The 27589-nt window shown below is 41.6% G+C and overlaps 1 protein-coding gene across 11 annotated transcripts in view; it reads left to right on the plus strand.

Moving 5' to 3' along the window:
• The window catches only part of LOC100118965 (solute carrier family 2, facilitated glucose transporter member 3), a 47475-nt gene extending 20103 nt beyond the window's left edge, over positions 1-27372 (plus strand). For 4 of the 11 annotated variants that reach the window (XM_016990336.3, XM_016990335.3, XM_016990338.2 and 1 more), the window contains 7 exons: positions 1200-1220; positions 1869-1928; positions 2238-2261; positions 22638-22736; positions 22823-23393; positions 23474-23874; positions 23963-27372. In XM_016990336.3, coding sequence (XP_016845825.1) covers positions 1200-1220; positions 1869-1928; positions 2238-2261; positions 22638-22736; positions 22823-23393; positions 23474-23874; positions 23963-24328 — 1542 coding nt within the window. In that variant the 3' untranslated portion in view covers positions 24329-27372. Of the gene's footprint in view, positions 1-1199; positions 1221-1868; positions 1929-2237; positions 2262-7268; positions 7555-19249; positions 19573-22637; positions 22737-22822; positions 23394-23473; positions 23875-23962 lie in introns of those variants that run through there. The other 7 variants (XM_032598988.1, XM_032598986.1, XM_016990337.3 and 4 more) reach the window with 4 other exon arrangements.
• Positions 27373-27589: the final 217 nt, after the last annotated feature.

The following is a 27589-nucleotide window of genomic DNA, read 5'->3' on the forward strand; positions in this document are numbered from 1 at the left end:
AGTGAAGGCGATTCGCGCGCGAACCGAATCCTTGAACGACGAGGAAAACACCGTAAAAATAGCCATCCCAAGAAGAATCGAATCATACAAAGTTGTTCAAGGGTCCACGTGTTTACCCAAAAGTTTGTGCATTTCAACTCATATAATAAGTTCAGCGAGACTCACTGTTTATCGAACGAGGGTATACCGATACGTTTCTAGTTTTAGCATAATAAACAAACTTACTTCACTGAGCAAATAAATTCATAAACGTTTTTCGTCAGACGAAATTACGGCAATGCATCCCATTCTGGAGCTTATAAACGAGAATAATGGGATCATAAAAGAGAAACCCGCTTTCGTGCACTGTTTTATTCTTAAGTGACTCTGTGGCACACGTATACGTACGAAGACAAGAGAGAGAATGACCGAGTATGAACTTTGCAAATGATCGGCTTCGAAATTTATGCCGCGCGCTATGTGACGTTGCTCGACGCGAGTTTCACGATCTTTTCCTGTTCAACAATGCATTGCTTGCAGCTTGGGATATTTTTATTCGTGCAAATTTCGAGCTTCTATTAAAAAACGTTTTAATCTAAATACAATGCTCGCGTGTACGATACATTGTTGTTAAGTTTAACCGATGCAAGATTTGTATGCACTTGTTATTTTCCTCGATGACGTCGCTAGTAGTATATGATCACCCGAGTGTAATTTATTTATATTTAATGATACGAGATATGATGATGAAACTTTTACGAATCAGATGTTAAATCTTAAATTGCGATTGATAAGTGAATTGGTTGTTGTATGAAAGGGAAAATATTTTAGTATGTTTTTTTTCAATTTTACAGCCAAAATTAAAGTGTTTTTCTCGTGACATTTACATAACTGTCGAAACAAGAGATTTATCTTCGACGTAGAGCCATTCCTTAATAATTAAATCCGTTCACATGAAGAACGTCAGTTCTGCTCAGCCTTGACCTTAGCAGACGGTCGGTGAATCGCTTTTGGAAATTCGCCACGATAACACTATTTCACCGCGGGTCCCACGAATATAAGAACATTGCTATACCTTTGGTTTCGTTCATACTTATCTCTTTTTTTTAATTATATTTCTGTATGGAAGGCTCACACGTTCCCACTTGAAAATTATCATTACTGCTTAATTTGTGACTAACATTACTAACCCATGTTCTTCTATTTGTTCTTTTGTGCAGCGAAAAATGGATTCTGAAAAGGTAACGTGTTCAGTACTAACAGTGTCACACGAGTTCAACGATGTGATGTTAATCGCTAATAGTGCTGTGGTTAGATAATGAAACTGGTAATGAGATAGAAAATCATTCAAGTAATTAGCTTATTTAATTCAATGATACGTTATGCTTGTATCTTTGAGATACAAATACACTTCGAAGCAGGATTCTACGAAAAAGAAAAATTAGTTGACTTTCCTTGAATCGAAAGCAGCTTTCCTGCCCGACTCGCGTTTGCAACTTCTCTTAAAACTTTAATTCCACTCAAGATCTGCATCAGACAGTTATCAAAAGAGGATCGTATTTTATATCCTTTCCTTATACGTAAACTTCGTCGTATAAAACGTCAATTATATTTTATTTCAAGTACTGTAAGCATAAATTGCAATGATTTCTTTATCAAGATCTCTTGTACATGCCGACTATCCACTTTCCTCAAGATAAAATCCCAGAATCATCGAGATAAAATTATCTAATCTTAACGCGTCCAAAAAGCTCAACAACAGCTCGAAAACTCCATTAGCAATTAACATTTCACTTCAAAGAACTCGTGATTGGCAAAGACCATTCCCTTGTGCAAGCCCACGATAAATCATTCTAAAAATGACTTTTTGTCGACAAACGGGTTTGCAGTCGAGGGACGGAAATCAGGAGCAGCCTTCGACGCCCACAGCTCTCGCTCCTTCTGACAAGGTATACACGCACAAAAGTGCAATATATATGTCGCATGCAAGTCGCAAGTAGTACACAATGGTATACGCTCTATACACGTGCGAAAAGCATAATCGCAAAGTTGTAGCGTAGCTTGAAAAATTGTGTTGCTTGGAAGGGAAAGTGTTCGAAATACTTGTTGCGTAAACGAGTGATATTGCGAGCAAATTGAATAGAGAATTTGGAGTAGTTTTGGTAGTTTTATTAGATAAAGTCTTGCTACATTTTAATCTTACTAACGCATAATAATCTTGTATACTAACATAGCCTCTTTTGTTCTTAATTTTCAAGCGGATACACGCAGACAAGGATGCAGTGAGTTGAAAATGTTATTGTACTTTTTTAACGAACCATTAATCTTTTATATATGGATGAACGTCTTTATATAAAACTCGGAATGTCAACGAAAAGTCTTACGATAAAGACGTGTCTCTCTCTCGAGAGTCTCAGAAGCGTAATGATTTATCAATAAACGCTACTGAAGCGCGATAAAAGCAAACGCGGCGCCAATCCAAGTAGATTAAATCTCAAATAATAAGGAATCCATGTATGATGTCATACGATCGACCGATAAAATCGTTTTGTAATCTCCTCGACCACCTAAAACTACACAAGAACCACAGCTCTTTTTACACGACCAAATTAATCTAATACTTTCGCGATTAAAAACTCGCAAAACTGATTAAACCAACTCCTCGCAACTCATACCAACTATATTAGCGAAGCGAGCTTCGATTCCCCTAGCGAATACCGCACGCGCTTTCTAATTTCTCGCGGACATCCTTGTCGTCGCGTACACTTGCGTTTGTAACACACACCTGCTCACTCGCAGGCATGTACGCGGAAATCGAATTCGGTCGGCGAACGAAGGAATCTGGTTCGAGGCTTTTGATGCGAATTGGGTCGGTCGACCTTCCCTCGCTCGACGTCTTACCTGCGATTCCTTATTCCCTCGAGCGGATAAGGATGCAGCAGAGATATTCGTTGAGCGAATATATTGCTTCGGAATCGGGAAATCTTCGTACGGATTCCTACTGGAGTTAGGGTCTCGGTTCTTCCACTCGCCTTATTTAGAGATATTAATATCGAAGAATTATCGATTGTGAGCGATCGCCTCGAGCTTGAAAAAAATTATGGAATGTTTTAACGGCGTTGAAAGTTCTAGTTAACTGAGTTCTCGTATAGCTTTTTGCACTGATCGATATTATAAAAATTCTAACTTGTGATTAATCGATACTTATCTATAAATTATTATTTAAAAATATTATATATGCATACAAACCTATAAAGGGGCGAGAGATCATGGTGAATGCGTCCATGAGAAAATGACGAATGGTCGACATTCATCTCAACAATGCGCGATAAGGAAGATATTAATTAGTGGTCACTTTTGTATCTCCGCAGAAACGCAGTGAAATAACAATGCGCGAATGCGATCACGATACCGTCACTCAACATATTCGAAGCTTTCACGAGCTTGCGACGTGATTTCGACAGATTTGAGAATAACTCAATGCGGTTTTTGCACGTGTAATCAGTTTGAAAAAAAATTATAAGTTTTTGTAATCTTTGCAGCCACAAAGTCAACATAACAAAGTATTTTTATATTCCACGCGGAATCCTTCATAATTATTCAACGTCATTTTTCCAATATCTGACAAGCTCACCACTATCAAGCGATTTTTCCCGCGTTATAATCGATGATAAATGGCGCTAATCATGTGTCATTACGCATATAACTCTTGCACAGTTCGCCAACTTATTCTGTTCTTGTCGCGTATGGAAACAATCATGTGTAAGAAATTATTTGCTTTGTCATAACAATGAAAAGAGCATCTTGTTCTCTGCACTCTTTTGTTCTTTCATTAGTATCATAAGTAATGCAGTGTTTCGATGCAATAGCTCGATGCGTAGAACAATGCTGCAAATTGTATTTTTTATTCAACAAAACACTTTATTTTTTAGAAAAATACAATACTGCTTCGGCTAATTTGGCTAAAACAATGTCTTCTCTTATTGATGCTTATAATATTGACTATTACGTGTTGTTTCTTCTTTTTTTATCAGATCGAGCTTAGCTTCCTAAAACCCCAGCACTTAACGCGTCTGAAATATCGATCAAACGATTCTCTGCTATCTCTCGGCTTAATACTCGTGCGCTAGGGAGACACGCGCGTTCGAACCGCTGTATTATTATTACCGCTGAATATTCCCGAATGAAAGTTTTGAAGTAATCAAATATTATTTCATAGATTAGACCATAATCTAACGTTTTAAAAAAACCATTCACTGAACAAACAATGCGTCTTACACACACGAATTTCATAATCGCATTTTTAAAATCTAGTATCACTACGGGACGCTTCTACGTAGGAACGAACAACCGATAAGCCTTTTTTGGGGGAACAATATCGTGCTTTTTTCAACGGCGGGTGAGGCGAATGTTTGAGCATGAAATATATATTCGTCCATGCGCCGTCCGGCTCTACATCTTGCTTTTTTTTTCTTGTTGATTTTTAGTCTCCCTCGAGGCGGAATTTCAGACTGAGTTAGATGGGTATAATGGCCTGTGCTAACAGTCATTATTTTTGAATTTTTTGTCGTATTAAGGACGATTGCGTGGGAAATTAAACTGAGGATTGATGAGCGTGAGCTCTGTTATACATTAGATAAAATATATAATAATAACTGTATACAGCTCGTATACTTAGAGTAGGCGCGTGTGTGGCGTAGAGTTTTATAGTTAGCCTATTCATGAAAGTGCGTGTACCAGAGTTTGGTAAAAATTGTGTGTACTCGCATGAGTCAACGAACTGAGGAAACACGCCCTTTGATAATATTAGTGAGTCGCATGACTCATAGACACTCGGCGTACACAGTTTACGCAGTTATTACATTCTTGGAATAAATATGAACGTCCTGTTCAGACCCTAAATTAATGTTTGCCAACTTTTTATCTTCTGTGACATAAGTTTCTTTATGTACGTAACATAAAAAATTATCCTACGCTTACTTGGCCCATACGCAAATCTTTCATTTATCACATAGCGGATAAAACTTCTGTAAATAGAAAAAAATCACATTAGAGACGTCTGCTACCATATAACAGCCCGCATAAACGTCTGTCGTCTCGAGCATGCTGCTATATTCGCGCGGTATATCGCTGCCGAAGAAAAGCTGATGAAGACGTAAACTTTATTACTCGCTTCGCTTTTACTCTATATACTTAGAGAAAAATACGAACATCGCGTGATTCTCGTGATAAATCTCGGCGATGAAAAAAGTTATCAGGGTGTGTGCGCACAAATTTCGAATTAATTTTGAATCCGCGGAAACTTTTCGTTTATGTCGCATCGTGTAATCGTATTTACAGTTCATGAGCGTTAAAACATCACTTATAATAGCTGCTTTGATAAAAAACTCACGCAAGAATTGAATCTCGGTACTATTTACATTAGCGACAACGAGGCTTGGTAAATTGTGTAACGAAGTTATCTCGTTGTCAACAAAGAACAAGGTTTCGAGTAAAACTAATTACAAGAATTTTATATGCCATCGTTTCTGTACTCTTCTTGAAACAATTTGCGCCAATTACGAACAAACCTTGTATTAAAAAAATATATCGTCGCTGCATTTTTTGTAAAGAATCGTATATTTTTAATTTAATAATAGCTCGTTGTGATAATTAGAGTTGGAAATATATTAGCTATAAATAACTCGTAATACGCAAAAAAATTACGCAATTATGGCGATAATTAGTCCAAGCTCAGCTTACGTACTATAACTTCTTCGAATAAGGCGTTCCTCATCTAACAAGTTCATGGTAATCCACATCAATTTGCGCACATTATACTTCTTTTACGGAGCAATCATTGCACTTCCTCAACTTCCCATTATGCACAAAGGAAACTTCCTTCAGTTTCATTTTTTATACATACCTCCAAGAAATATCTTATAGCTATACTTGTGTCATCCGCGAAAAACAAGAACATCTGCTCGTACTATATTACTACTCCTATACACAGTCACGAAGAGGTCAGCTCGTCTCTCCCATCGAGTGCATGTATACGTATACTGTTAGGTTCAATATATGGCACGTAATTGCAAAATTGTGGGCTCGTGACAGTCAGTGTCATTAACAGTCTCATCCGGTGCTTACTCGCTGACAAAGTGGGAGGCGTAGCCTCTCTCTCTCTCTCTCTCTCTCTCTCTCTCTCTCTCTCTCTCTCTCTCTCTCTCTCTCTTATTTTTTTATTTTCCGATCTATTCGATCGATTTTGAAACGCTCGTTATCGATGGCAGCCGTAATTGGGTCACGACTCGTCGTATAAAATGTTTTAGAGCCTCACTGCGCACGTGTACGACTCTTACGAGCGGTGTACACACATCAGGCGGAAGTGAAGCGACGAACGCTCAATTTTCCCATCGCACACAAAATATATAATTGGATGATTCCAAGAGATTTGTGAACGTTGATGACGGACATTGTTTTGCTCAATTTCTGCTCTTTTGTAGATACTAGATAGACGACTGTTCTCTGCATTGTACGATGCGAATCTCGACTCAATAACGGAACGAAGTTTTATTTTTTCAACGTGCAAAACTGCGCTTTTCAGCGTTCGTCCACCCCCAACGAGCCCTTACGCGTGCATGAGAGACGAGAAAAATTTTCATACGTCTTTCCGAACCAGACTGTCACTGAATACTGATGGGGAGGGGATACGTACCGGTTTTTAAGCGCGAGCGACAGACGGCAAAAACGGATTGAATTTCACTGCTTTTAAAACGACAGTACCTCTGCGCCTGTGAGAACAGGGAAATGTAAAATCTCTTTTATATGGCTATATATTATACACTACAGGATTTTCTCCAAAATCGACCACCAACTTCTCCAAAAAAGCTCGATTCCCCCACGCATTACCCAATCTCCAACGCCCAGCTTATCGTCTACGATCCCCGAAAATCCACAAAACATTAAAACATCATCATCATCAGCATCGATCCCCACCACTGTACACACATACACATCAGTCTGAACAAGCTCCAGCGCATAACCCCTTCCCTCCTCGTGATCCCCACACGTGTACTTAATACCTATATACACAGAGAGACTCAGTAGTCGACAAACCGCGTCTGCTGCTATATACACACTCTCCGCACGCACGCAGGAGAGCGAGTAAGAGAGAGAGAGAGAGAGAGAGAGAGAGAGAGAGAGAGAGAGAGAGAGACAGTGACGGAGGCTCGCGCGTCGGCCAATCGCCGGCCTCGAATTCACCGGGTTTCATCTGTCGGCGGCGGCACTTTTTTTCGGCGGCCCATACCGCTCTATACTCCCGCGCACCAGCCAGCTAGTCTCGCGGCACCGCGAAAGTATCAATCGAGAGCTGCAAGAGCAGCAGAGTCAGTTTTGCTCCGACCTTCCACGCGGCCGCACTTTTCTCCTGCGAGAGCTCCTATACTCAGTCGTCGTCGTTGCCGGGTTTTATGGGAGTTTAGTCTGTTTCTTTCATACGCTGACTTCAGTTCTTGGGACCTAGCGCGGTTTTAGTGAAAGTTCGCCATGGATAAGAATAAGAAGACGACCGGCAAGGCCAGATACAATTTGCAGGTAAATTTTTTCTTGCTTCTCTAGCGGCGCGGCTGATTCGATTTTTATAGGAAAGTTTTGTAGTTCGATACACGATGTGAGAGATGCAGTGTGTGGTACATACCGGAAAAACAGCGTATCTTCGTGGTGGTTTCATCTATTGGCCTCCAAATTATCAAGTGAAAGCGAAATTTTATCTATGCCGACAAAAAACACTCCAGCCGGTCGCCGAGCCGTCGTCGGGTTTATCGGTGAGGTCTCGGCGTGTAGGGAAACGCTGGGAGCGTTCGAAATTTTCCCGCCAAATGGATGTAGATTAGTCCAGCTTGAGAGGCGACGCTTCACACGATTAACAGCTATTTTGCTCCGAATTTAAACGTTATTTCGAAGATTAAATCCGCGATCGTTTATTTTTTATTTATATTCAAAGACGTATACGTGTAATCGAAATCAAAGTCGTGGTGTAACAATGTCGATTTCCTAAAGTGTACAAAATCAAAGTCAGAAAACGAAGTGAGCGCGAAGACGATCGAATAAACTAATCGGCGCATGAAGCTCGTTATAACTTTATCAAAAGCACTCGTTCGCACGAGTAAAAGGGGTGAAGCATCGCGTCGCTGCTCGATTTCCCTCTCATCGCAGCAAACAGCAGCAGCTCGCTTCCACTGGAGTTTTGTCATTTTAATTAGCAAACTCGAGTCGCGCACCTGACACCTCGCTGCAATTTTTCCATTTTCTTCTGGCCGACCTTAGCCGACGTAATTGGCGCAAAAAGTGCCTTTTGTTTCGGCACAATGAGAGCGTTTATGTAACGACAATGGTTTGTCTTGTACTTCGTGCGAGTATGTAGCTTGTAAATATACGGCTGGTTTTTTTTACGATCGATTGTAAACCTTGGTATTGGCACCTTTTTACGACGTCAAGTCGCTGTTAATTAGACGCCGGACTCTAAACGCTGAAAATCTCGGAAGCAAGCTTACGCCGTTCGATTTTTGGACTGAACAATTTTCCGTGGAGTCTATTTTTTTTCGGATCCACTCAGCTCGTAATGTGAAAGTAATGATTGCTCTTAGCCACAGGCGTTGATCACCATTAGCATGCACACATTTTTTTAATCGCCTGATGCAATTCAGCGACGAAACGAATTTTATCTTCAATTGGCCAACGCGAAACTTGTTATAATTCAGAAGCCGCGGAGATAATCGAAATTTATACACAAGGAAAATTAGCATTCGATTTCGATGAATAGCTGATGCCTTTTTTTTTAGCAAAACAAATCTTTGTCGTTCGATTTACGCAATCGATGAATTAACCTGCAAAAAACGAAGCGAAAGAGACATCTTATCGCGTCGCGAAAAACATGCCATGTGTGAGTTTCGAAACAGAAAGCATCGATAACACAACGTTTCACATCTGTATTTATAAAGGCCGGTCGACTTGGTCGGAGACTCGACGGTCTGGTGAAAAACTCGGTCGAATTTTGTAATTCCAAGTGCAGCATTGCACCCTAATCAGTGTAGAAGTCTTAAAAAAATGTATACTAAATAATTAAAGTACAAACTGACGAGGAATGAAAAACGATAGGCGCAACATGTTCGGAATTTTTTCTGCTTCGCGTTTTCCGGAGCTCGAGTACAACGGCTTAAAATACACTCGCCGACATCACGGCGTCACGCGTTCGAGCCTCTATAGTTTTTTTATTTCTTTTTTTCATTGAGAGAAAAAGGTAATCCACACGCCTACGCGGTCACGAGTCCGCCCGTCGACGCGCCGGATGGAAGTACGCGTTGAAAGTGAATTTCTTTTTTTATAACGAGGCGAAGTTATTTGGGTTAGAGTTTTGCGGTCTAACGTGATCTTATAATTATTAGATAGCAAATTTTTATTTTACTTTTATCGAGATTGAATTTTGGTTATAATCAAGATTGAATTATCAAGAGATAACGAAGTTTATCTTCAAAGTCGTTGCGTAAAAGCCTTCTCGTGAATATTCAATCCTTGTAAATTTTGAAATGAAAATCGCAAAATTAGAAAATTTCCACAAATGAAATTTTCACTTCACTTACATCCTTGACCCTCTGCAGTATCTTCCTCTTCTTTATCATCTACTTCCAAACGCGCATAACTCGTAAAATGTCGCTAACATCCGCTCGGGAGACTTAGGGTCGACGTTCTCTCTCTCTCTCTCTCTCTCTCTCTCTCTCTCTCTCTCTCTCTCTCTCTCTCTCTTTGGCCAGGCAGATAAAGCTTCTTCCCACATTGAGACGTATCTCTCTCTGCTTTGCATAAACATTAGCTCGCGCGGAATACATCAAAGATCTAACTGTTACGGAAATTCGTGAAAAAAAAAATTTTAACTCGATTTTTCACGCCTCCGTTATTGCGGAATCACCGAGGCGCGCACTAGACTGCAGCAGTCGAGCCCCTCTATATGTATCTCGTGTCATTTTTTTTCTTGACCTAGAATGAACGGAGCGTCGCGCTCATCGATCATTGGCCTGGTGTAGTTGTACCTATGGACATAAGCAGAAAGAGAAATCGCTTTCTCGAGGATACTATGAAATGCATTAGTCGGTGTGTTACGCTGGGGAAGAGATTGTATAGCCTGAGGTTTTTGGCGAGTTGGATAATAGGTAGTGAATTTTTAATTGGACGAGGTGGGAGGTTCTTAGCAGAATTTTTGAGTAGAGTAGAGGGAAAGGAGAATAGTCGTAAAAAAGTTTGAGTTATTTCTAAAAGCTTTTGATGACTCTGTAATGCTGTGAAAGTTAGATTGACAGAGTTTTTAACAAGTTTACAATTTAGATTTTTTTTTTTTTTTTTGCCAAAAAAATGTCTGCAAAGCTACAAAGCTGAAACAATCTGATTACACTTTTTGCTCAAAGTATGCTCGACACAATGCACAATACACAATGCACGTCTATCTTTAAGACCATTAAAATAGAAACACTGCAATTCATCATGCCAATCTATCTTTGTCAATTATGACACTTCAACGAGAATACCGATTAATGATTGCCCCTCTTGTAATCGCTAGACAATAGTGCACAGTAAAAATTAACTTCAGCTGTTAAAAGTCGATAAGGAACAAAAACCAAGTTTTGAGAACTACACTAACTCAAAATTAAATGTTTTTGAGGGGATATAGTATTTTCATTGCTAAACAAACTGTCGTGAATCCAACGCAAAGCCGATGACCCCCGAGTTCAAGTATTCACCTCTGACCCCCGAATCAGGAAAAACGAGCCGTTTCGCACGGAGTTCCCCGTTCGCTGGAAAAATATTTAAATCATGCAACATAAATTTCTTTTTCTCATCCAATTGCGTAACGGTGTCATGAAATTTTGCCTGATCCCTAAAGATCAGGTAGTCAAAATAACGAGTCCGTCTTATCTTCAACTGTAGAAGGCTTATTTCTGAATTGGCGATTTAGCCATAATCTTATTATGTAAATAACGGGATCACTATCACTGGGAGAAAAGTTGACGCCCTCCTCACGCGCTCCTGTCTGGTCTCTTGTGTCTCTTCGATTACGATCGGTATCAGCCGCCAGGTCCCCGGGCATGTGTCAACGATTCGTTCATACTTGTATTAGTTCCCTCGCTTGCTATCAAAGTCGTTTCATCCGACGAATAGTTGTCTTCTGACTCTTCATCTTCTAAATCTTCATCCTCTATCTCCTGACCGGGATTCTCATCGAGAAATATCCTCGATTGGATCTCAATATCCTCAATTGAATTTGAGTCGCGTTGTTCCCGCCAAGGTACGTACTCCTGACGCGGTGCCATCCTTGTCAAATGCGAGTAGCTCGGATTATTATTACAAATTTTCATCTTTTTTACAAAGGACTAGGTTGTCGGTCGCACTAGCTTCACTATTGTCGGTTGGAGACTAGACGAGCTTAGGTTTGCAGGCTCTCGACGATTGTAAGCACATCCGCTTCTGAAAGAAAATAGCTCAGATGAGTTGATTTTAATAGCTTTTAGGTTTATTATATTATTACGATGAAACTTACTTTCTGATTATTCTGAATACTGCTGCTCAAGGATAAGATGTCCTTGCACTTTCAGGTCGATCGACGATATTGAAATTCGTCGTTATTATTTAATTTTAATTGCTTAATTATTCCTCAAACATTCCTTAATAGTTATTGCTGAAGTGCTGAAACTTGATTAACGGTGATAAAGTTAGTCAATTAATTAATCATAATAAACAAAAAACGTTTTCTCCGCTGGGTAGCGGGTTACTCGAGACGTGGAGTATTCTTAAGTTTTAAGATATTTGAATGTTTCTGCACTCGGTCGATAACTTTTTACCGACGGTGCGGCAAATCGCGCGAAAATTTCTTAATCCAAAAATTCTTCACTTACTGTGAAGAAATTTTTATTTGTAAGACAAGCTCAGTGTACAGTTTTATTTGTAACACAAACTCAGTGTACAGTCAGTAACTTTTAATTAAAAAATTATATTATTATATGCAATGCGATGCGTTCCGAAAACGCTGGCAGATCTAGAGATCTGCGTAAAATCAGTGTAAGATAATCACTTTGAAGTAGCAATTTTGACAGTATTGCATTAATGTCGCAGCACACCCTATAAAATTCAACATTTAAGTCTTCTCATAAACGACACTTAAAAAAATATCTAAAAATGCATCCGTCCAACGATAACTTATGCAGCACATAAAAATAACTTCGCATACGCCCAAACAAACAGCCTTATCTCTGTGAAACAAGTTTCGAGAAACGGCTCCAAAAACGAGGAAAAAATTTGACTCTTGGAACGCGGATGAAGAATCGCAAAAAAATCGACGACGCTTATCCTTTGCAGAGGGCATTGGTCATCGGAAAGCCGATGGCGATGGTGAGGGTATCTCTCGCGAAACTGTTGTTAAAAATAGCTGCTCGGGACGAAAACACGCTGTACGTTCCCTGACTATTAAAGCGAGTCGCGCCAAAAGAGAGAGGGAGAGAAACGTGCGGATACGTTTATTCGTCTGTTCAAGCAGCTTTCGCAGCCTGTTAAGGCTGTTTTACTATGACCCTTGTCCACGATCAAAGAAGGCAATCATCAAATTTATTTTGAATCGCATATCGAATAAATGAATAAAAGTATAGATTTAAAAATTATCATATTTAATTCAGAAAATCATATATAATATAAATCAATCGAAAATTCTGAAAATGCAGCACTCCTGCGCCTAATCGAAAATTCTAGACTACCCAGAACTGATCAAGGCCAGTCACACTCATAAGTTCCCCATCCGAGCCACTCATACGCCCATAAGGATAATCCTTCCAAAGAAGAGCCGGAAATTCCTTCCAAGAATCGATTCGTGAAATTCCTGGTCTCAACAGTATATTATACCAGACACACCTCCCAAACTAAATTCCAACGCACGTGTCGTCTACCCTGTACATGTACACTCTGCGCACCGTGTAGCATATACCATCCGAAATTCTCTCCTTCCAATTCGTATTTATACACGAGTAGTCGTATAAAAGCCAGACACCGCGCATACCAGCTGCGGCTAAGTTTATACGACTCGCGCGAGCGAGTCGAGCCTCCAACGAGCGACCAATCGCTGCTCTCCACGAGCGTCACACCTCTGAAGGGGGCTCTCTCGTGTACAATAACTCGTCCGCGCGTTTTCTATGCGACTTGTGTATATAATATCCTTTCTTTTCTTTCTTTTCTTTCTTCTTCTTTCTTTGCGCTGGGCTTGTGTACACGCACAATGCTCGGATTATAATGCCTCGGGGGCTTCCTCGCTTCTTTTTTTTGCGTAAAAGAATGAATAGCCGGGTTCGACAGATGTAACGGACGCGAGCTCGGTGTGTTGGGAAACGCGAGTGTTCAGCTTGCGAAACAGGCCGATATCGCGAGCTGTGCATTGGCGTAGGCTTTTCGGAATTTTCGAGCGAGTGTATACGCTGCGAAGTCGATTAACTTTGTAACGTTTCGCGTGTTTGAGAGATTTTTTCTTTTCCTCGAGTCACGAGTGTATCGCTTTTGGATTGATGAACATTTTTGTTCGATTCGGTGGTTTGATGTACAGCGCAATTGAATTATAAGGAATGTTATAGCATGTGTACTCAAGCGCGTATCTTGTACTGATAAGCTGTCATCTTGATTGGCTTTATCGAATAATTAAAATTTTAATTAAATCGTCAAGCAGCTGAAACAACCGATCGAATATTGAATTGACTGGAAGTTTCGTAACGTTTGCAAAGCCGATAAATGTAGTGAGCATACATTCAAGGCGATTTGACGTAAAAAGTGTTTCGTTATCTTGATGAATTCCAGTTTAATATCGAAAACTGTATATATTCCTGCAAAAATGTAAGCTCGCGCACGCGATCTCAGAATCCCCGCTTCGATTAACGGCTCAACGACGATACACCTCATCCTCTAATACATCCACTTTGAAAATAACTGCTCTCGTTTCCACGAAGCATCAATGAACGAACTACCTCAGCTCCATACACGCTTCCCGGAAAAATGTGCCCATCTAGAACGCGTAGACGCAATGCTCACGCGTACAATAATAGCCAGATCGAAATTCCAACGTCTGCAGCGTGATCGCGAGCACGTGTGTCTTCACCGCCGGCGACGGTTTTTAAAGCGCAGCGTCTGGAGGCTCGCCCTTAGCCGACCAATAGCGTCGAGTCTGAGCGCAGACGTGCCTCTTTTCACGTCCCCTCGTTTCCTCCTTTCTTTTTTGGGGACCGCTAGTAGGGGAAGGGGACTTTTTTGAATAGAGGCCGTTGCTACACGGTCGATCTTGTGAAATCGTTGCACAGCTGGAATTATAGTGGCGTAAGAATATGAGAGGCTTATTTGCATGTGGCGCACTTGTCGATGAGTAAGCGAGGCCGAGTTTATGCATGGGACGCTCGGTTTATTGTCGCGTCGATTGATCTTGACGTGTCGCTTCGTTATTTATGCTGCGCTGGGCTGCAGCAACGTCAGTTTGATTGCGAGCAATGTTTAATGTCAAATTGTCGCTTGGTGTCTGGAAAATCGTATCGAGACGTAGGTGAAGTTTAATGAAGCGCCTCGAATCTCGAGCGAGAATTTTTTTTCAAACTGTTGTACTTATGCGAATCGATCTATCTTCGAGATACGGATACTCACCTCGTTCATCGCCCTGTGTGAGAATTGCATTAATGTGTAACAACATCTTCCGCATCTCTCGCTATATGTGAGGTCAAAACAAACACTTTCATCCGAGATGACGTAATACGTACTTCTCGTTACGCAGTCATAGCTCGAGCTCGAAGATACAGTATCGAATCGATCGGAACCAAACCGATCTTTCTCCTATTTTTCTTATATTTTCGCACTAACGATCATACAGACACCCGACATTCATACCATAGATATCGCATAAAATAAATAACGAAATCCAAACTCGCCGTGGTCGAGATCACCTCAAACATCATTTTCCGACCTCGCAAACAACAGAGAGAGAGAGAGAGAGAGAGAGAGAGAGAGAGAGAGAGCGCCTATCACGCGCAAGAGCAGTAGATAACGACGAAGGGCAGCTCTAATGGTCGTTCAAAAGTAAGCACACGTACCGCGTCTGCGTGTGCTGCAATTACGTTATCATCGCGTGCGCGTAGATGAACGAGGCTATGCTGTCGTTGGGGGCGTGAGAGGACGCGTCGCGCGTTTTTTTTTTATTTCCTGTTTTCTTTCCGCGCTTGCGACCTTCGCGAAAGCTGTTAGACAGTTTTCCTGAGGGGAAGCGCGTCGATATTCGATTTCGAGCGTTATCGAGTTTTTATAGGTGCGAGACTGCATCGTGCTTCTGTATCAATAATTAATCGTAACCTTGACATCGCTCTATGCGGGCGATAGGAATTAATATAGCCTGTCTTTAATGCCGTATCGAAATACATGACAATAATACAGCCCTTATCTGAATCTCCTTTCGAAAAAAAACTCGCATCATCAACAATACTCGGAAACTAGACCACCTATACTTCTGCATACGTCCCTCATACCACCGACTCCTCGTCCTAGGCATTGTCCACTAATATTATACAATAACACCCCGCCATTATGTATATCGCACACACCCACGTATTCAACCGTTCGATGGAGCTCAACGAGCATACAGCCAATGATAGCGTTGACAGACCTTGAACGTCGTATAATGTGCGACGCGTCGGAGGAAAAAGCTCGTTCAAGCGTCCCACACTCGTGATATATATATATATATATATATATATATATATATATATATATATATATATATATATATATATATATATATATATTTTTTACTGACAGAGAATACGGAAGGGAGGGGGTATTTTCTCGGAGACGTTGAATTATTTCATTGACCGGGGAATATACGAAATTGACGGGCAAATTGGTTTGACCGATTTCCATTATCGCCGCTGCCGGCTTTTTCTGTGTCACGGCTCGTCTTCGCGGTTGAACTACAGCCGGTGATGTAAAACGAGTGATTCGTTGCTGAGTTATGAAGGCGATGTGTTTCGGATGATTGTGTGCTATGATGGATTGTAGTAACTGTAAGTTTTGGAATGAATTAGCATAAATTTAATTAATTTAGAGAAATACGAGATCTGTGTACGTGGTAAGTTAAAACGGGCGTTTTCATAAAACGTCGCGCGTCAGGATTGAAATTCGGAAATTGAATTTTATGAGTTCTCGTTATTCAAAGTCGTTTCGTACCCTTAAGCTACGGATAATTAGGTACAGATCCAAACGATCATTATCAGGGAAAGAAATTTTCACATAAATAATGAACCCAACTGAGAGGCTATATATATATATATATATATAAGGGCTCAAGCTCTTTTTCCCTATCTCTACCAACTGGTTACGTGAGAAATATCATGTGTTCTGCAGTCTCTGGCGTTAAAATCAGTTTCGCGAATGAAAATTTAATGTATAACTTTTGCAAACGGTAAAATAAAGTAATAAAAAGTAAAAAATATACACCGCAACAGTTTCCTCCCCAACAGCCGGTGCGCAAACTTTCTGAAAACTCATCAAAACGATCGCATTTCCACTCTCCAACACACCGCCGCTTATACAATACACGCTCAGCTATCCAATCCATAAGTCTATCACTGTAAAAAGCAAAAAGCGAAAGTAAAGCGACTCTTCCGTGTTTTAACACGGCTACTTTACTCCGTCTATCGTCGCTGAAAAAAGCGAAAAGTCATCGTAATAAAATAAATCATTCAACCGTGTGAATCCGCCCTGCCAGTCGCGTGCGTTCGAAGTCACGCTCGTCTACGAAGCTGACGTCGGTTCGATGAAGTCGCCGAATCAGCCGAAAATGAAAACTGCTGCTCCCTTATCGGACGAAATAACGCTTATTATGTATTATCGTCGCTCGAGCGTGTTTGCGCACGCGATCGGTCACATTTTGCGGCGACTCGAGTGTATATAGAAAAAAAATTAGGCAAAAAGATCGAATTACTTATACTTCGGGGTGTGTCAAAAAAAAGCGGTTAACGCTTTATTCAGTTGCAGATGGAAGCTTGGGTGAATGAGTTCATACGAATGTTTGCCTTAAAAATTCTTTGTCCCAGTGCGTGTGCCCAGTATTAAGTGCTTAATATGCGACCTCGATCAGCTCTCGAAAGACGACAGCGTTTGACACACTTTTGTTTGCTATTTTTACACAGCACATCAGCAACGAAACATTGGATTTATCAAGAGCACATTATTCCAAAGTTCAATTTTGCATAACGTGCACACGCACACATGCAACTCGACAAATTCCTGCGGCGATGAGCGCGAGAGATAAGGCCGCAATCTCAAAGACAACTTCTTCGCCAAATACAATAAAACCGAGCGACGATTCGCGGAAAAGATGACTAAGATTTTCTGCAAACACGCCCTGGCGTCTATGCGTTTGCAGAGGTGCGCGTAATTTGCCTTTCAACGAGTGCGTTGTTGTGCGTCACTTGTGCTCTGGGACACACTTGGCTTACGCAGAGGAAAATTGTAAATTGTAATTTATACGAGCTTTAATACATTCTCACGCGGATGAACGCACGCAATTGCCGATTGTGTGTATCAGGGCGGTGTTTTTATTTCGAGGACAACAAACAAAACGATTATAGGAAGCTCTAACGTGTTTGATAAAACGAGTTTCGTTTGTGGAGTTTGCGATGATTTATTTTTTAATCGATTTCTAACAGTATCACAAGGCAAAGTAAAAGAATTAAAATAAATTGGTGTAGGTTGCAAGAATAAAAGTGTGGATGGTATTGAAACGTAATGAATTCGCTCCAAATAACGACTATTCGCATTATAAACTCTCAATCTTGAATTAAGAGAATTCATCATCATAATACAGCCAATTATGATTGTCATATAAATAACGAGTCCCACTCACGTGACGTTTATGGAGCATACATTGAACTTCGACCCTTCTCTCGCAATCGGTTGTATATACTTATTGTGCGCATATATTTGCGATCGATTTTCATATTAGCACTCGTACATTCCGGCCAAAAAAAAAATGATTCAAACGAGTGTGCGATACTTCTCGCGGCGCTTATTAGGGACACTTAAAACCGTTTAATGCGCGTATCGGAGTTATTTTCAGATAACGCCAGTCTGCATATTGAACTGATTGAATTAATTTTTGTTTCTCGACGATTGATAGACGAAACCCATTTTCTTACGTTCTGCAAACGTTTAGTACGTTATGCTAACGTTTTCGTTATCCTACACTGCTTGTAACTCTGAAAACTACTTAAAAAGTATAAACGGAAAATGTCCAAACACACTGTACTCCCAAATGAATGAAATACTAAGCATAAAGATTTATTCCTGCGTCGGCTCGCTAACGAGAAACGCGTCAAAAGTGTCCACTGAGAATTTTCCAACACTACTCTCTCAGAGGGCCCCCGCATACACTTTGTCATCGGTTGCAATTAGTCTGCCCATTCGCTATACGCAGTATATATATATATATATAGTGTGACAACGATTAGCATAGACGCGAGACGAGTTTTTTCTCGCTCTTTCCATCTCCTCGCTGAATATATTGATGTATGCGCGGAGCATATATACTACCGCCGGCGGTTTTCGCACCTTTTTGCGTCGCGTCGATAGTTTAGAAGCCTCTGAAGTGTATCTATACACACTTCTTTTTTTTCGCGCAGTACAGTATATCCGACAAATTGAAATGCACAATTTGCAAGACGTCAAATTAGCATCTATTACCACCGGCTGATTGGTAGCGGTACAGTTGCACACATCGTTAATCAATGCACGAGCTACATTTTTAATTCGCTTCGAACTACGCGCTCGAAAGATTTAGTAACGATTACGAGCGTCGTTTTAACGAGCTTAGCCGACGGAAAATTCTAAATCGTAAGAAACTACTCGCTGACTTTAAAAGCGATTCTTTTTTCCTTCGAATCACGCTCAGAGTCCGCGCAAAAAAGCGATCACGCCATCATCCCTCCGTACTGCTCTCTTAATCCACGCAGCTACCGCAAACGCTTCTAATTTTACAACGGCTAAGCTCGTGCTACACGCTTCCCCTCCAAAAAGAAGCGTCGCGCGCTCACACACACACACACACACACACACACACAAACGCGATACAACGACGAGAGAGAGAGAGAGAGAGAGAGAGAGAGAGAGAGAGAGAGAGAGAGAGAGAGACTGGAAGGAGGGAACGCCGGCGTCACGTATAAGAGCCGAACACAGGGTAGCGACCCGGCAGTCTTTAGCACGTGCTGCGAGGTGTCGGAGACAACACTGTAACTCGCGCGGCCTCTTTTTCCTCGTTTGTATTGTAAATCGTCGCGCGTTTTTCTTCGGACGATATAATATCGTGCGCGCGCGCGAAAAAGAGAGGACACAGTGGCGTAGCCGCGCTTGGAATTTTTTATGTTGTATTGTAACGCTCAAGTGTGGACTGTATATTTTATGGTATCGTTGTGTGAGGGAGGAGAGTGTGAAGTTTTTCTTTTGGATTTTACCCGTTGACGAGAATTTTAAGAGATGCCGTACATCAAGAGGCCGATAAGAGTAAGTGTCGTGAGACGATTCTGGCTGTGTGAGATTCGCGTATTTTAGCCTTTTGTGAGAGATTCGAGTCCAGTATAAAACCGTTTGCCATTTCAAAGTTTTTCATCGCCCAAGCGATCGTCGCGATAGTAAACGCGTGTATAAACACAACCGTCGCGACGTCTGGTCAGTATCGCGAATAACCATAACAAAGTCATTAGCGTGTTTACATCTGTAAATCAATGCTTTGATAGCTTCGATCTCGCCTCGTCGTTGTTTAAGCAACGCTTGTATAATTGTGAATCAAAACGAGGCCGTGTGCTCTTGTAAGAAGCGATAAAACCGAAAAAAGCTCACTCTGGTCAAGAAGTCGACGGCTTTATTTCTCTCCTTCTCTAGCGATAGGAAGTCTCGCTACAATAAATAATTTTACGAATGCGAAATTTCGATTTTCAGCATAGTACAAGAAACGCATAAAAAAACGAGTTTCACGGCGAGCGAGCGATAAACCGCCGCGAAAATCAGCGCGATAGCGAAAAGCGAAGGTGTCCACGAATTCTCGTGTTTGGATTTCGGACATGTGATGTCGAAATCAAGCGTAAAAGTCGCGTCAACCAAGCGACGAATATACGCACAGAAATGCCTCTATAACTCTCGGCGTCTTTTCCCATCAGCGATTGATGCAGTGTGCGATTCATCCGCGTTCGTCGTCGCGCTGATTCGTTTATGACTTCGATGCATGGCTTTTTTACGATCTTCTCGCTGAGGTCAGCCGGTCGATACGTTACATTACCTGATGGAGTGTGCGGTTATTCGGAGTCAAGCGCTTTTTTCCACATAAGCTTTTGCGCAGTTTTGCTCTATGCAGAATCGGCCGAAATTGAGTTTCTCCTTATCTATGCAGCGTCGCTCGCCCGCCTCGGAATCGTTATTCGAAACGTTTCTGTCATATATTGCAATGAATCGGTAGAAGTCAAGGTTGGTGTATACATAAATAGGAAAATTTTCGAAGTTCGCGTGTATGGACACATTGTGAGCCGTGACAATGTGGAAACGGACGCGCGTATTGTTGGGAGAAACTCTGACGTGTATTCAAAGGCAAATTTGCTGTACCTACGCATATTTACACAAGATAATCGCGAAAATTTTCCTACAAACCCTCCGAGGAAAAATTAAAAACAACTTTAACGCAAAGTACACCGTCTCTAACGAGAACCGACGGGAGAAAAAGCGGAAGGAATCAGACGCCACACGGGCGCCTAAAAGAAGCTCGAGTGCAGAGAGTGGAAAAACTTCGTCACAGTATTCCCGCCACACACATAAAGATACGACTCGTTCCACACCTGCTGGTAGCGCATAGTGACGGTTATGTCACCGCGCGAACTCGAGATTAGCCGTTTATGTACGCGTTCGTATCGTGTATCTCTACGACGACGAAGGTTGGAGGCTCGTCGTTCGGATCGATGCCGAGCTTTCCTCAAACAACAATTACCTACATTCGCCAATAGCGTGGAGGTGACTCGTTGGCATTATTCTTTTTCTTTGATTGGAAATTCGCTGATGTAGATTTCGCTGAGAAATAGAGAGAAATTTTGTTTGCGGAAGATCGTTGATGAGCTTGCGGATGACAAATCTTTTGATTTATTACGATGATTATTATTTTCTTGAACGGCTATCGCTGGAAGTAACTTTGATAGTTCGCTATCCAAATACCGCTTTGATTTACGACAAAACAAATAACTTGATTAATCTCCGGTTATTCGCATCGCGATCGAATTCCAAACGAAATACCCGCATTCAACGCAGCTACAGCTACGAATAATCTTTCCTTGTTCAAATTTCGCGCTATCGTCACGTTCACTAAAAAGCTCGCGCATCGTCGCTCCAAAAATATCCCGATCGCGTATTGCGTCTATAGATTCCTACACACAGCTATAGAGTTCATCGACCTCCTCAAGATGCACGAGTAGCATATATAGCACACATCGCGATCGATGTGCCGTCGGCTCCTACTTCCAGACGCGCACGTGTATCTAAGGCCGCGAGAGAAAAGCAGCGAAGCACACCCCCGTCAGCGTTTATATCATACGGCTTCGCGTGTCAAGGCGAGAGGTCGCCGGGACGAGATAAAATGTATAGACACGGTCCTCTCTCTCTCTCTCTCTCTCTCTCTCTCTCTCTCTCTCTCTCTCTCTCTCTCTCTCTCTCTCTCTCTCTCTCTCTCTCTCTCTCTCTCTCTATCAGCTCTCGTTGCACCGCCGCGTGTACTTTGACCAGATAGTATTATTTTGCCGTCGGGATTCTAGGAACGCTCGGAATTTTTTTCACAATCGCGAGAGTTGACCTTAGCTGTGTTTATCTTCGATCTTTTTGAGATTAGGTGGAATTGGTGGTTTTTGTGGCGTTTGTTGAAAACTGAACGGATCGAACTCCAAGACACGCTTTTAAACGCCGCGGCTCGACTGCGAGCTATAGCTTTATCTATTTTTATGGGACGTAAATAGTACATTACGATACGTGTGACTTAAATGGACTATTTTAGAGCAGCGATCGATAACCTTAAAAGAATATAAAGAGTTTGTAACTTCTGGATTTATGTGCATAATCGGCGTCTTTATATTCTCTCCAACAAAGATTCCATCTACAAGCGATCGTTAAAAATTTCATAACGATATGCGTATAAATAAATGAAATCGATTAGCGCGCCGCCAAATGAACTCGACGATGATAAGCGAAAGCGAATATCGTGTAATCGAGGAGGGACAAAAAAAATCTTAATCGCCACGACACGTGCCTCGTCACGCGAGATATTTGCGCGATCCGTTATTAATGGATCTACACGCTATCGCACATAATAATAACCTTATGTATATTTGGCCCAAAGAGCTAGGCGACGCCATAAATTAGCATCAACGAGATCAATTCACGCATCGATTCGACGCGTTTTTCCCAGTCGCGCCCCACGCTTATTACAACGTTAATAGAAGAATGTATCTGATAGGTCCGATTATTAAATACAAAGTAATAAAGTTATTAAAAAAAAACAGTTATTTTGTCTAACGGATGTTTCGTTTTTCTCTTTTCAGGGATTCAATCCTCATTTGGCGTTCGCTATTGGTGCCGCGGCACTGGGCTCTTCCTTCCAGCATGGTTTCAACACAGGAGTGGTCAGCACACCGGAGACGGTAAGTTTTTCCATCTGTGATGTATACACATTACCGTATTAAAAAAGTATGCAATCGTAAACTCACAACAACAAATCGAATCGCAGGTGATCGGCGAGTGGATCAGCGCGGTAAAAGGCAACCGCAGCGGCGAAGTTATCGACCCGGAAGTTATGAAAGGGGAGGTGACCATAACATGGGCGATAACCGTGGCCATCTTCTGCGTCGGTGGTATGATAGGTGGTGCTCTAGTCGGCTGGGCAGCCGATCGCTTCGGTCGCAAGGGCAGCTTGCTGCTGAACAACATCTTCGTCGTGGCAGCCGTGTTCTTCGAGGCTCTGGCCAAACCCATGAACTCGTTCGAACTGATCATCCTAGGTCGTTTCATCATCGGTATAAACGCCGGTCTGAACGCCGGTCTCGCGCCCATGTACCTGGCTGAGATCTCGCCGATGCACCTGAGAGGTGCGGTCGGTACGGTCTACCAACTGGTCATCACCATCTCCATCCTGGTGGCCCAGATCCTCGGCAAGTTCATGAGTACACCCGAGCTCTGGCCCTGGCTGTTCTGTCTCACCATCATTCCGGCCATCATTCAGGTCATCACTCTGCCCTTCTGCCCCGAGAGTCCCAAGTTCCTGCTGCTCAGCAGAGGAAAGGACATGGATGCCCAGAGATGTAAGTCAATCAGCCTTGATCACGATTTATCCTATGTTATGCTCGTGGACGGATGGTTAATATTTTTCTTTGACCCGCAGCTCTGACCTGGCTTCGCGGCACGATCGAGGTTCACGACGAGATGGAGGAGATGCGCGCCGAGTACGAGTCCATCAAGCTGGTGCCACAGGTCACGCTCACCGAGCTCATCATGAACTCGTCGCTGCGCATCCCGCTCTTCATCTCCGTCATGATCATGTTGGCACAGCAGCTGTCCGGTATCAATGCGATCATGTTCTACTCCACCAAGATCTTCAAGATGGCCCAACTGAGCGAGAGCCAGGCCGGTAACGCCACCATCGGCGTCGGCGTCGTCAACGTCTTAATGACCTTCGTCTCGATGATCCTCGTCGAGAAGGCTGGACGTAAGACTCTGCTGCTCATCGGATTCTTCGGTATGGTCATCGACACCGGTCTGCTGGGAGTCTGCTTGCTGTTCACGGTGAGTTTTCTTATAATAGTGTCGAGCATCAAGGCGGGAAATTTGAATTTCGTCAATATGCCTACAACACCGATTCTCGTGCTTTCAGGGCGACGATGAAGGAAAGGGTGGACACCCAGCCGCCTCGATAATGGCCGTCCTGCTGGTCTTCGTGTTTATCGTGCTATTCGCCACTGGTCCCGGTAGCATCCCATGGTTCCTCGTGTCCGAGCTGTTCAACCAGTCGGCCCGACCGACCGCCACCTCGGTCGCCATCGCCATCAACTGGAGCGCCAACTTCCTCGTGGGCATCATGTTCCCACCTCTGGTCGGGGTGATAAAATCGAACGTCTTCTTCATCTTCGCTGGCCTGCAGGCCTTCTTCACCCTGTTCATCTTCTACAAGGTGCCCGAGACCAGGAACAAGTCCATCGAGGAGATCAGCAGTATGTTCAGGCAGCAGTCCTACCAGTGAAGAGCCAACCGATGAACACGCTCAGTTCGACACCCGTACTAACAAGGACAGGTGTATATCGCAAACGAACCGATGGAGAAGGAACTATCAGCTCCACTCTTCGAATCATTCTTCTTCTCTCTTTCGATCGTCCGCCGGCGGAAAGCTAAAGACAAACGATCGCGATGATACGAATACGATTACACTACATCTTAGTTCCTATATATAAGAAAGTGAGAGAGAGTGAGAGAGAGAGAGAGAGAGAGAGAGAGAGAGGCCGGTTCGACGTCCGATGGCTAAAGACACGAGATGAGAACGCGAAGATGTGAATGTCTGGATGATGTACGAGGAAGGCAGAGACTATAGTGTATACGTGTTGTGCAGACACACATAGGTATATTATAATTTACGAGCGTAAGGATCAAGCTGAACGTTCGGTCGAAATACGAGTTGCTCGGAAAATTTTGACTCTAGTCATGAGAGAGGGATACACGTATATCCTCGACGAATGTTTAAGATGGAGAGAATGTGCATGTGAGCAGGAGAACACTGTGAAGAAAAAAAGCGCCTCGTTCGTTTCTCCTTCCCTTTAAATTATTGTTTTACCGTTATAACTTTTTTTCTTTTTTACCGCGACGGCCGCAGACGAGACGAGATGTATGTTCTATATATTTTGGATTCTCACGCTGTATACAAGATATTGTCTATATATTTAATATATGTGTATAATGTACCGATACGGTATTCCTTCGGACGAGTCGAGTCGTCGCGCGACGGCCGATCCTGAGGCGCCAGATTTCAATGTACATTCTGTGTATTGCATGTAAATGAGAGCAGGGCCGGAGATATACAAATATAACCGTCACACACAACGTACTGAATCGGACATCAAACGTCGCGAAAGAAAGAGCGCGTATATATTATTATTATTAAACTCTCCGAAGACTGGCAGATGTGTCGATGAAAAGAGGCCGACGCGTAGTGGTTGCCCGCAGGCAAATTTTGAAAATTCTTTATGTTTTTTTCTTTTGTTTTTGGACGACGACCTGTTAAGCGTCGCACGTATTGTTGTATTCCGTGAAACCGAGTCGCCGTTTTTATTTTTTATTTCGAACGCTTTTGTAGCCGAAAAACTTTTTAAAGTCGCTGCTGTCACGAATTTTACTTTTTGAACTATGTATGTCGCGGAGAGACGTACCGACGCCTTTGAGGAATGTAGTTTTTTTTACACGAACGCTGTTTTCATTGTTGTTGATCAACGAGAAAGAGATGAAAAAAAATTCATTGCATCGAGCCATTATATTCAGATTCATTAGTCTCATTCGTTGTTAAAATCTGAGTTTTCTTTTCTTTTCGCAAAAAAAAGCCGAATATCAAAGTTGCGTCTCGCGACAGACATTCGTCGGTCCCTCTTACCCCCGCGGTAAAAGGCGAGAGCATAACATAAATATATACCGATATAATAGCTGGATATTTTATTATACATGTCATGCAAGAATATATCAGTGTCATAATTATGATTGTACATATTAAAAAAAAAAATAGTTAACCCTAATGTTGTATAGTTAAACTAGGAAAATATTAATTATATTTCTATATGTGTAGTTGAATGTTTTAAAAGAAACAAAAAAAGACAGAAATGCGATGATAGAGGACGGGATAGTATGCGATTTACGTCGAACGGGTTATTAAGCTTGCGATATTTAGGAAGACAGTACGAGCAAACTTTTCTTTTTACACTCTTATGGAGCTAAAAGTGGCCTGTATATTGCGATGTACACACATACACTCACAGGAGGATTGTAAAAAGAGGGAAAAAATAACCATGTGTATAAATGATATTATCCCCCCGAATAGAGACAGCTCTAGAGCCCGCATATATAACTAATATATTTTTCCGCATATATGTAGTACGATCAAAGAAAATAATACTCACACTCTTCTTTAGTATTAAAACGCGTAGAGCGAAATTCATTTGAAAGGAATTGCATCGTAATGTCCAAGGCGTCGCAGGTTGGCCCGTCCAGAGAGCCCTAGGAATGGGAAAAAAAATTATCCAAAAAAATGGTGCCACACACTACGTTTCATTGTTATTCGCACGTCAAATCGTAAGGACTTTACGGCAGTATTATTCGTAGAATTCACACGCTTCCTATTATTGATGGTTTTGTCCGAAAAAATTCAAGTGCGCGTGTATACCCAGTTTATTGTTTGAATAGCGCTTGACTAAGTCTACGATAATCAAAGCGGGTTATATTGAGAAAAACTTGAATTTTTTTCGATAAATGAGGTATAAATTGAAGACTTGTAATATACGTACACGACAGTCTCGAGCGAGACGCTTGCAGGTTCACTACGTTTTGCTTGTGTGAAGAGAAAAAAATCTTTTCGTTTTTATAATCATTACTCTATGTGAAAAAAAATCTATGTTTATATCATCTGTTTTTTATCAGCGTTGAAAAACTTTTTATCCGTGTGAACGAAATTGTTTTATCGTTACAATGCGTATACACAAAAGCAGTGTCTGTGTACTACTCTTTGTCCTTTTTCTGCTTTCTTTCTATTCGACATTGTGAATATTCTATCGGATTATTATATCAATTACGTGTAAGATTGTATCGCCAACATTATGTTAGTTTAGCATTTAGTTTGTAGTAGCACATATTCTTTTATATTTGAGACCAGTAAGCCGTATGCGATTTTTAATGCGATTTATTGTGTACACGCGTAATGCATATCCGAGAGAAAAGAAAATATATATGAATCAGGTAATAATATAGTTAATTATCATAATTAGTAGTATATACTTTTACGAAATAGGCATCTCATCGAATCATCCGACGTTCCATATGTATTAATATTAATTGCACAATGTCAGATAATACGTCATTAATTTAATTATTTTAGAGTTTGATATTGTTATAAATATATTATTTAGCGCGCGTATGTGCATGTTTCATTGTCATCGTTGTTATAAGCGCGAGCATCTGCTGAACATGCTACGATCCTACATAATTTTTGATGCTGACATATATTGTTATTTCAAATAAATGAATTCAGTAAAATTTGTTTAATCTTTACTATTCTTCTACGCCTATATTATACTGCATGGATCAAGAAGACCATAATTAAGAGTATGATTATACACTCTGTATTATCGAGAGGCGCGGTAGCGTCATGATGGCAAGTATACGTTTTTTGTACACCGTGTCGCCCGGAAGCACCGTGTCTTATTATACTATTAATTAGCTTCTTAACCTAAATGCGTGTTTTTACATTAAA

The sequence above is a fragment of the Nasonia vitripennis genome, chromosome 1 (assembly GCF_009193385.2).
Source record: "Nasonia vitripennis strain AsymCx chromosome 1, Nvit_psr_1.1, whole genome shotgun sequence".
Lineage (NCBI taxonomy): Eukaryota > Metazoa > Arthropoda > Insecta > Hymenoptera > Pteromalidae > Nasonia > Nasonia vitripennis.